At 39.7% G+C, this 12,258-nt stretch overlaps 1 protein-coding gene across 1 annotated transcript; it reads left to right on the top strand.

Moving 5' to 3' along the window:
* Positions 1-274: 274 nt before the first annotated feature.
* On the top strand, positions 275-9,980 carry LOC124302850 (mucin-2-like). The gene is made up of 5 exons (XM_046759419.1): positions 275-562; positions 5,130-8,656; positions 8,804-9,008; positions 9,095-9,274; positions 9,350-9,980. Exons 1-5 carry the CDS (start codon positions 514-516, stop codon positions 9,490-9,492), a joined length of 4,104 nt encoding a protein of 1,367 aa, XP_046615375.1. The 5' UTR covers positions 275-513; the 3' UTR covers positions 9,493-9,980.
* The last annotated feature ends 2,278 nt before the right edge of the window (positions 9,981-12,258 follow it).

The following is a 12,258-nucleotide window of genomic DNA, read 5'->3' as shown; positions in this document are numbered from 1 at the left end:
TTTCCAATCTTACATTTTCGGATGAATATTAATTTTTATTCGTTATTTTGACGAAGGAGAGAAACGCCAGGCTGTGCAAAGGCACGATTGTTCGACGGTACGGGATTGCTTTAATTGTTGGTCGAGATAGCCGTGCGTTGCGAGTCTGGAAGTAACCGCGACTCTGATAAGGAAAAATTCAGTTACCGTGGATGGGTGGGGGTTTACCCGGAATTCATCCTGCATCTCCTTCGATATAACAGCTCACAACCGGGGTGAAATATTTCCAGTTTTAAAACGGTGACCAAGAGGATTGGTCTGCTCTATCGCAATGCGTGACTGATGCTCTAGTTTTCGAAGGCGTAAGACTATTTCTCGCGACGTGCTCAAAATTTTGATGATACTTGATTATTTTGCCAATTCAGTCGTGCGGTGGTGATTTAGTGAAATTTTTCGTCTATCGGTTTAGGTGTTTGATAGTCTTGGCGTTTTGAATTACTTTATTTATGAATCGGTAGACGGAAAAAAAGTGACATGAATCTTCAACTCGTCATGCTTCTGACTGTCCTAGGAGTCTTTGGAGGTGAGTGAGAAAAATCATCGCAAATATAATTTGCGAGCAGAAAAGTAGAGTGAAACAAATGAATTTGGAATAGAATTTGAACCATTTCCAAGCGATTTGAAATGACAAATCTAAGTTTGAGCGTTTGCTGCTAATTACTACCAATACTGAAATGGGTTCGACTACTTTGTCGACGGACACCACGTCGCTGACGACGGGATTAAAAACAATTCCCACTATGGGTATTGAAAACCAGAGTCTTCTATTGACGACCTTGGTGTAAGTACAATTATTGGAAGCGTTGTTGGAGCTTCTGGCCTTTTCGTAATCGTTGGGTTCAGCATATGGTATTTTCGACGACCATCAACATCTCGACTTGATATGCCCTATGTTTAAGACACCACACCGCGGGAAAAAATTTGTTTCAAATTTGATGACAGATGCATACTTTAAGAATGCTCTCTGGAAATTTTATAAAGAAATTTGTAAAATTGACGGAGATGAAGCATTTTCTGTGAAACTGTTTCAAGCGCGTGATTACGGTATTCAAACTCCATTATTTGGAAATTGCCGTTAATATTGCCCGCATGGTTTTCCACGACGTTCATGTAAGCCTCTTGTATGTATTGGAGGTATTAAATGTCAAAATTGGTGAGTGATAAATTTTGTTTTTATGTATGAAATTCTATCTATGATATAATCTATAACTGAAAGTTTGAACCCTTTTTTCTCGAAACGTCATTTTTCGATCGGGTCGACAGCAAATAAAAAAAACCATACATCCAAATTGTAAGAATTTTTCATTAAAACCCCTATTTATTTATTTTTTTTCTTCCCAACCATTCAATTGATCCGCATAATTTGAAAAACATGCAATGTTCGGCCATTGTGTTAATTCTTGAGATATTGACTTTTCCCTACGTAGTACTGTAGACGAAGGTGTCTAGTTTCTGAATATATTTATATCTTAAAAAAAAACAACGAAAATACACCCACTTTTCCAGCCGTTAACGTGGTGTGGTGCTTCAAGAACAGAATTGATCATTGCGCATAGGGTAATTCACGAGTTATGGGAATATTCTTCAAAGATTCTGGCATGATAGATCGAGGAGGAATGAACAAGATGTACAATCTATGGCTCAACAATCCTACCCCAACGCACAATTAGTGCGGAATGACTTCTGAATATTGTAAATAGTTGTAATTCTAGACTGTGAATACTGATCATTGCATCCTGTCTTTAGATTAAGATCTAGTCATAACTTTTTCACCATTATAGTGCATCTTACAATTGTTATCATAATTATTAATTTTATAAAAATATTGAGAATAATAGGATGGGGTTTTATTTAGATTTAACTGAAAACTATGCCGACCCACGACATATTTAATAATATTTTACAACATTGTCAACAACAGTTTGTGTCAAATGACATAAGTGAAAACAACAGTTCAATAAACGTTAATTAAAGAAAGATAAGGAGTGATGAGAGTGAAGAAAACTAGATTATTCAGATCACTGTCTCATTTAATCTCTAAGCCCTTCCTCAAATTTCTCATCTTTGCACAATCCTACCAGCAATAATTCTAATCATGATTCTCACGAAACAACAATTATAATAAAGACAATGAACTGGAAAAAACTCGAGAGATTTCAAATGCAGGCCTGAGATGCGTCGTATTGCATTTATAAGGTAGGTATGTAATGTACAACGTTGTCATAGAAATGAAAATTGCAGCCTGAGAAATTAACATGTGTATACTGTATGGGGATAGAAGTACCTACATATAAAAACCGGAAGCTATGGTCTACGGTTTCATGTGTTGCGAAAAATTAATGTGATGTAAAATAAATGTGTAAAGTCCTACCAACGAGGAAGTAGAAGCCCGCCGCAGAGAAAAAAATAATATAAAACGATACACTGTTATTCAGATTTTTTTGCCAAGACACAATAATAGCGTAAGAGTTACAGTAGAACCTGGATTATCCAAACGCCGGCCTAGAAAATAGACTTTGGTGCGGAATATACATTGTTGCTGGTTAAAAAATGCGGAGCAGCCGTTCGTCAATTGGCAATAGACGACTATATAAAACCAAAGTAATAGAATAATGGGTCGGTGTTCGAAAGAGGTTCAATATGTATTTGGATGTTTAATACGGACTGTTTGTTGATTTAAATTTGTGTTGTTTATATTATTATACTCTAAGATAAAAATTGCATTTCGATTATCCGAACAAGGCTCGGTTTCAATTGGTTCGGATAATCGGGGTTCCTGTACGAGTAATACAATCAACTGATCCAGATGCTTTCTCCATAAGACATCTGCGATCAGGTTCCGTGTATAAATCACACGATACCGTAATAAATCGCGATTTGCGCTGAAAGTAAGAGAAATATAGTCGAAACGTTGCCTAATTTAGACGGAGGGCTGAGGATGTGCGACGTTGGGGACAGGTAGAAGCCTAATTGCGTAAAGTTTTGTTGACCTGAGGTAATGAGTCAGGCGAAAAGAGGATCCGTGAATCGGTGCTTAGTCCTGCGGGGTTGACGTCACAGTGACTACAATGTGGGTGAAAATTGCTTTCAAGGAAACACGGAGCGGATTAGAATCAATTAGTAAGGAAATGTCGTCCTTTGCCGTGATTGGTCAATCGACAGGCCTTTACTCTAGCGGCAATAACGTATCTGGTCAAATCTGGAGGCAACGGGGAAAGATAACGAAGAATTGAGTCGTTTTGGCGTCGGTGGTGGGGTTTACCCTGAATTTTTCCTATACCTCCTAATATATCAGCTTGGCGCACGGCCGACGAATTTTCAGTTTTCAAACTCATCACCGGTACGAATGGTCAGTTATTGCCAAACGCGGTCGACAGTTCCACAAAAGCAACGCCAGTTGGTTCAAGTGAGGTGGAAATTTCAATAGTCTTCGTGTGTTATTCTCAACCTGTGCAATGAACAAGTTTTAACTTACATATTCGTCAACGTTCGTTTATTTTTACCGACAAAATTATAATCAATACGAGGAGAAATATTCATTAAAATATGAAATTCAAATTCATCCTGTTTTGCATCGTCGCTGGAGTTGCTCAGGGTGAGTTAAAATGTAACGACAGATATTTAGTCCGAGTATCAACAGTAGGTTATAAATTTCTTCTCTCTTTACCATTTTGTCGATACAATTTACGGTATTTTTTATTTTACTTTCGATTTTTTTTTTTTATATTCTTTTACGAAACATTATGAGACGGTACGAATCGAAATCCATTTGGCGACTGATTGAAGCAACAGATACTCTCGATCGATATCAATTGCTGAAATAGATATTGAATTTAATTCTAATGCTGATGTGTCAGTCAAAGAGACTCGTTGCGAAATAAATATAACTGAAAAACGTTTAAACTTATCTGTAGCAGGCTAATTCGCTTCGACGCAAAGTGCTTTCCTGTGTATTATCAACGAAAATCGTGGTATCTCGAGATTGTAGATTTGAAACTGACGTGAGCTGCACGTGAGCTGATGATCAAGAATTTTTCGATGCAGATATTGGCCACAAAATCGCGATAAATTTTATTTGAGTATAAGTGTAATATTGTAAAATACATTGAAAGAATATACAATAAGCGTAGGAGCAAAATTGGACAAATTCGCGCGATAAAATCAGTGAGCCGGGGCGATAATCCGTAAATTACGTCACCCTTTACCTATCTATCTTCAACGCTTGGAGTTCGTGATTGACAATGCTTTTATGGATAAACCCAGCTAGTGGAGTGAGAGCATCATCCATAACCGACGCCGCCTGTCGATATTCGGAAACGAAGCAGCATGCTTCGAACGTACATGTCAGTCCTTTGCCTCTAGCGAAAATAGTATTACAAATGTTGAATATTTATGATCGATGGAATTCGAGATAGGGATATTAGAAATTGTGCACACCCGTGTCTATTACGATACGTCGAATCCATGCATTTTCGTTAAACCCCAGATGTGAATTAATTTGACAAATTTGAACTATAATTTACTTTGGGAAAAATGAGGTGACATTTTTATATGCTTTAATAACAGTTGAGGAATATGTGAGACTGTAAGGAACAGAGGAAAAAAAGAAACACGTAATAAAATATTCTTAATTATCGGAAACATCCGGTTGGCAACAGCAGACCTGCAGAATAGGCTTTACTTGACACGTTGTAGAGAATTTTTCATTATTCATGACTTGAGAAACGTGTCGATTAGTAAAAAGAGCCCTGCAGGCATGTAAGTAAGTGAAGAATAAAATCATCGGAATTGTTATTAACGATATGCGTCATAACAGAGTTTACTCCACGTTACCGTGAGCACCGATGTTATACGAGAAAAATTCATTAAAAGTATATTCGGGTTGATACTTATTGTTAGACACAGAAAATAACCGAATAATATAGTGAATACCGCGTTACACAATGTGCGAAAATTATAACTCAGCTCACGCTGGACCGTTTATAACAACAGGCGCGATTTTGATACAAAAATACTGTTTTACTTTTCAATGTTGAAGTTAGAGATAGGCGAGATTCAATTTCATTGACAATCATTGAAATTTTCAATAGAACTGTCGGCTCAATCTGCGACCACTGCAGAATCTACGACATCTCTAACAGGTTCCACTGAGCTATCGACTTCTGCAACGGGGAATGGAGCAACAACTGAATCGGATTCAACTATTACAACGACTGTACAGGGATTTGAGGCACCTACTACTTCAACAACCACAACAACCACTGAAACGGGTACAAGCGAATCGGCAACAACTATAACAGGCAGTGTCCAAACAGAATCAGCTGAATCACCGACAACTACATCAGTGAGCGAAACAACTACTGATTTTACAACAACTGAAACGGGTTCAATCGTTTTATCAACAACTCCATCAACGAGTGAAACAACCACTGAAACGGGTACAAGCGAATCGGCAACAACTATAGCAGTCAGTGTTCAAACAGAATCAGCTGAATCACCGACAACTACATCAGTGAGCGAAACAACTACTGATTTTACAACAACTGAAACGGGTTCAACTGTTTTATCAACAACTCCATCAACGAGTGAAACAACCACTGAAACGGGTACAAGCGAATCGACAACAACTATAACAGGCAGTGTCCAAACAGAATCAGCTGAATCACCGACAACTACATCAGTGAGCGAAACAACTACTGATTTTACAACAACTGAAACGGGTTCAACTGTTTTATCAACAACTCCATCAACGAGTGAAACAACCACTGAAACGGGTACAAGCGAATCGGCAACAACTATAACAGGCAGTGTCCAAACAGAATCAGCTGAATCACCGACAACTACATCAGTGAGCGAAACAACTACTGATTTTACAACAACTGAAACGGGTTCAATCGTTTTATCAACAACTCCATCAACGAGTGAAACAACCACTGAAACGGGTACAAGCGAATCGGCAACAACTATAGCAGTCAGTGTTCAAACAGAATCAGCTGAATCACCGACAACTACATCAGTGAGCGAAACAACTACTGATTTTACAACAACTGAAACGGGTTCAACTGTTTTATCAACAACTCCATCAACGAGTGAAACAACCACTGAAACGGGTACAAGCGAATCGACAACAACTATAACAGGCAGTGTCCAAACAGAATCAGCTGAATCACCGACAACTACATCAGTGAGCGAAACAACTACTGATTTTACAACAACTGAAACGGGTTCAACTGTTTTATCAACAACTCCATCAACGAGTGAAACAACCACTGAAACGGGTACAAGCGAATCGGCAACAACTATAACAGGCAGTGTCCAAACAGAATCAGCTGAATCACCGACAACTACATCAGTGAGCGAAACAACTACTGATTTTACAACAACTGAAACGGGTTCAATCGTTTTATCAACAACTCCATCAACGAGTGAAACAACCACTGAAACGGGTACAAGCGAATCGGCAACAACTATAGCAGTCAGTGTTCAAACAGAATCAGCTGAATCACCGACAACTACATCAGTGAGCGAAACAACTACTGATTTTACAACAACTGAAACGGGTTCAACTGTTTTATCAACAACTCCATCAACGAGTGAAACAACCACTGAAACGGGTACAAGCGAATCGACAACAACTATAACAGGCAGTGTCCAAACAGAATCAGCTGAATCACCGACAACTACATCAGTGAGCGAAACAACTACTGATTTTACAACAACTGAAACGGGTTCAACTGTTTTATCAACAACTCCATCAACGAGTGAAACAACCACTGAAACGGGTACAAGCGAATCGGCAACAACTATAACAGGCAGTGTCCAAACAGAATCAGCTGAATCACCGACAACTACATCAGTGAGCGAAACAACTACTGATTTTACAACAACTGAAACGGGTTCAACTGTTTTATCAACAACTCCATCAACGAGTGAAACAACCACTGAAACGGGTACAAGCGAATCGGCAACAACTATAGCAGTCAGTGTTCAAACAGAATCAGCTGAATCACCGACAACTACATCAGTGAGCGAAACAACTACTGATTTTACAACAACTGAAACGGGTTCAACTGTTTTATCAACAACTCCATCAACGAGTGAAACAACCACTGAAACGGGTACAAGCGAATCGGCAACAACTATAACAGGCAGTGTCCAAACAGAATCAGCTGAATCACCGACAACTACATCAGTGAGCGAAACAACTACTGATTTTACAACAACTGAAACGGGTTCAACTGTTTTATCAACAACTTCATCAACGAGTGAAACAACCACTGAAACGGGTACAAGCGAATCGGCAACAACTATAACAGGCAGTGTCCAAACAGAATCAGCTGAATCACCGACAACTACATCAGTGAGCGAAACAACTACTGATTTTACAACAACTGAAACGGGTTCAACTGTTTTATCAACAACTCCATCAACGAGTGAAACAACCACTGAAACGGGTACAAGCGAATCGGCAACAACTATAACAGTCAGTGTTCAAACAGAATCAGCTGAATCACCGACAACTACATCAGTGAGCGAAACGACTACTGATTTTACAACAACTGAAACGGGTTCAACTGTTTTATCAACAACTCCATCAACGAGTGAAACAACCACTGAAACGGGTACAAGCGAATCGGCAACAACTATAACAGGCAGTGTCCAAACAGAATCAGCTGAATCACCGACAACTACATCAGTGAGCGAAACGACTACTGATTTTACAACAACTGAAACGAGTTCAACCGTTTTATCAACAACTCCATCAACGAGTGAAACAACCACTGAAACGGGTACAAGCGAATCGGCAACAACTATAACAGGCAGTGTCCAAACAGAATCAGCTGAATCACCGACAACTACATCAGTGAGCGAAACAACTACTGATTTTACAACAACTGAAACGGGTTCAACTGTTTTATCAACAACTCCATCAACGAGTGAAACAACCACTGAAACGGGTACAAGCGAATCGGCAACAACTATAACAGGCAGTGTCCAAACAGAATCAGCTGAATCACCGACAACTACATCAGTGAGCGAAACAACTACTGATTTTACAACAAGTGAAACGGGTTCAACTGTTTTATCAACAACTCCATCAACGAGTGAAACAACCACTGAAACGGGTACAAGCGAATCGGCAACAACTATAACAGGCAGTGTCCAAACAGAATCAGCTGAATCACCGACAACTACATCAGTGAGCGAAACAACTACTGTTTCTACGACAACTGAAGTGGGAACAACTATTTTACCGACAACTGTATTAGAGGTTGAAACAACGACTGATTCGATCACGACTGAAACGTATACATCTATTTTGTCAACGACAATAGCAGAGAATGAAACAACTACAGAGTTAACAACAACCGAAGTAACGTCTACCGAATCAATGACAACTGCAGTAGAATATAAAACGACTACTGATTCAACGACCAGTGTAACACAATCTGCCGATACGGCAACGACGATAAGTGCGCAAGGCACAACAAATTCGGCAGCAATAATTCTGTCTGATTTCGATTGGGTTGTCACAGATTCGTCGACGAATGAAACCTGCATCTTGGCGAGTATGGACATCACTTTGACGGTCACCTATACGACTACTGACGGAGAGGTGAGATGAAAAAATTTGGAATTCTTTAAAGATTACTTAACATCGTTTTTTTTGTCACTCGTAATTTTGAAAAGATTTCAATTAATTGACGCTACATTCGATGACCATTGTTCTTTGTCCATAATAACTAATTTTATTTTTCTCTAGACTTCATCTGGTATCATGATGATTCCAACGACAGCAACGGCTTCCGGTAGCTGTAACGAATCTGATCAATACCTGACGTTAACCTGGTCAGAGACAACGGCGGGCAGTATAACACTCTGGTTCACAAATGACGGGACGGCGTCAACGGTGGACAGCATCGAGGCCGTGGTTTATCTAAACGATACGACGTTCCCCAGCGCTGAAGGTAATTAAAAAATCCCCATAGCTGATCGTCTATACATTTTAACTATCCTCCGGCACCAAATAACAGATCAAATGATTTGTATCCAGAAAGCGCGGTAACTGCCGAAGGAAACTCCGGGCTGAGCCTCTTCCGAACAACCTTGGGAGTTGGAAAATACGTCTGCAGTACTCCCCAGACGGCGGAATTGAGCTCCGAAATAATCGCGACGTTCAATAACGTAAAATTAATTGCTTTCAACACAGATACCGACGTGTCCGGCCGAACAGGCGAGTATTTCAATCTCTAATTGCAACATCGAGGATGATTGATCGTGATTTTACTTATCCGTCTTATTCCAACAGAGGAGAACTGCCTCGTCTCAGCAGGTGTGAACGTGGGCGTCATCGTTGGCGGTGGAATTGGGGCTGGCATAGCAATCGTAATTCTCGGCGTTGGCATATGGTATTCGCAAAGAGAGGTCATACCCCGTTCAGATTTGCCCTGAACTCGAGTAAATGAGGGAAGATTATTCCCGCACGGATCGCGCCTGCAAAAGACTAGGAAAACGACGGCGTACCCGAACCGAAAGGCTGAAAACTTTCGATACAACCAGTTTTCGCGATCGTCGAAGGCCAGCCCAAGATTCGTGGAGAGGGCCAGGAGAGACGAATTTGCCCTTGTAAATACTTTACTGCCAATTTTGTAAATATTTCATCATTCATGGAGCACCATTAATGAGTAATGTTTTTTTACCGGCTCATCGGCTGGAGTCGGTATTCAAACTTTGTTATATTAACTACGCTGCGATGTACATACGAGAAGGAGTAAGACATCACCATATTTAGTAATAATAACTGCAATTTGTAACAAGTATGTAGTTATATACGTACGTGTGTAAACTAGCTTTAACGTGAATACCTGTATTTAATTTCTTTTCTACTTTTCTAAATAGTTTTTATGAAACGAAGAAAGAATTATACGCAGTGATTTGTATTCATTGTATCATTGTGTACCTGCAAAAGATAACGATTGATTTTTTAGTCATGTTTCTAGATCTCAATTTTTTCAGGTATACGGAAAGAAATTTTGAGCGGAGAATTCGTTGTGTCGAATCGAAATAGTCATACGCTTAATAATTAAATAATATTACGAAAAATTTTCTCATCTATCAATTGAAATATGAATAATCGTAGACATGTAAAAAACACTATTCAATTATTAGTTATCATTTTCGAATCTTTAATTCTCAATAATGAATCGTTAAAATGAATTGAAAGACGAGTATTGCAAAGGCGCGAAAAGAAAGGGATCAACAGATTTCGGATGCAGGCTTAGGGACGACGGGTGCATAGCACCGGAAAGTCTGGAAGCGGGGTGGAAGTTGGGAATGCATATGGCGATGGGAAAAACTCCCTTTAATTACTCGGTATAACGACCACAATTCGAAGGACCACCGATTCATAATTGTACTCATTATCCCAACTAGAAAACCCAGTCGTATCCCCCTACGATTCCCGCCTCTCCGTTTCTCCGTTAATAATTCAGTTTACCTACCCTAAAGCGCTGCTTGGGGGTAAACTGTACATACATGGATAGATACAGGCAATTTTCAAACTGCACCATTTAACACGTGGCGTCATCTGTTCGATCGTGTGAACCAATACCGAGTCCATGTGAAATGGATTATACAGTATCTGCACCGAACGGACTCTCACTCTCTGCAGGTAAATCGTTGACCTGGAATTATTTTGCAAAATGAATAAGATATAATTAAGTTTTTCACATTGAACTGCGACATTGCGTGGTGTCGTAAAGGCAGCCGCAGGATGTTCCCACAGTGAGTAACTGAAACACGAGAAGAATTTTATCTTCCTCCATACATTGCAGTTATATAGATCCATGATATCTCTGATTGAAGAGCCGGGGTAACGAATTCACGCGTGTATCATCGTCGATTTGCATCAGGCGCGGTAATATCGTTGGTTCTCATCGTTGAAGGTTCCGCAGCTGTTACCATAAATGTTCGGATATGATATCCAGGTGCTAAATGGGGGGCGTTGCTGGGATGATGATGCCACGCGAGGAGGGAATCCCCGAGGATCCCGAATGAGAAGGGCGCCGTTTTCGTTTTTTGGTCGGCGTACCGTGAGCAACGAACCATTGCACGCGAAGTTTCGTTTGTGCATAACAAACCCGTGCTCGGGGATAAACGGTCCATGGTTGAACACAATAAAATTGACGAGTCCGGCAAGTTGAAAACCTAACTCTTTAAAACGACACTCGATATACCGAGAAAAAGATACTTCGAATTGAAACACACAATGTTACAGCTATCTGGATTATAATTAGCTGAGCCATAAATGCTAATCACCTGTGCTGCGATTTTCACACAATGATTAATTTGCGACCCTAATTGACAGTAGATTATACTAATCGCCGTCCCGCCTCGTTTAACAATCCGATATCCACCCCCCGTCGATACATTTAATACATCTCCTGGAAAACCAATCAGCCGTAATTGCCGATCGTATAACAAGCTCGACGGACGGTTGATTCTCGATCTGCACAATGCTCAAATACTTTTCGTTCCCACGATATTTTTTACCGTAACAGTGTGTTGTAGTAGTGGAGACTATGAAATTCCTGTGCAAGTATGATGGATATACATTTTTTTACGGTATTGAAAATTTTTTGTACACATTTCGAGAGCCAATTAAGAACTTTGTTTGCATTAACCGAAACAACCACCCTCGATTTATCACATCGTCAATTGGGGGATGATTATAGGTTGGTAAACCCCACAGAACGCATGTTTGTTTTGATTTTAATCGGAAGCTCGTCGTCTGCAGTTGGCTGACAATAATTGCGCTAGCCATTTAGGTTTAATTACTCCGTATAAACGGAAGTAAATATATATATGATGACGGTGATGACTCTATCTCAGCGATTATTCTACTTTCGTCCTATTCCACATTTTATCCGTTTAATTATATTGTTCAATTCAGAAAGCAAACAGCAGGCTTGACGATGTGAACTTTATGATATACACGAGATATATCGTACAGTATACAGCAGATCAGATGTTGTGTAATAAATACATAGACACCCCACATGGGGTGTCAGTTTTATACGAACATGAATGTAATGTAAAAAATGAAAAAAAAAAAAGAAACGGAAGGAATAAAACGTGCGGTGGCATCTCGTTATTTATATTAAGGGCATCGTTGCATGTAAACGCATGTAAGCTTTCAAACTCCCGCTATGAAAATAA

Source organism: Neodiprion virginianus, chromosome 4 (assembly GCF_021901495.1).
Source record: "Neodiprion virginianus isolate iyNeoVirg1 chromosome 4, iyNeoVirg1.1, whole genome shotgun sequence".
NCBI classification, from domain to species: Eukaryota; Metazoa; Arthropoda; class Insecta; order Hymenoptera; family Diprionidae; genus Neodiprion; species Neodiprion virginianus.
This window is presented reverse-complemented; position numbering and strand designations above follow the sequence as displayed.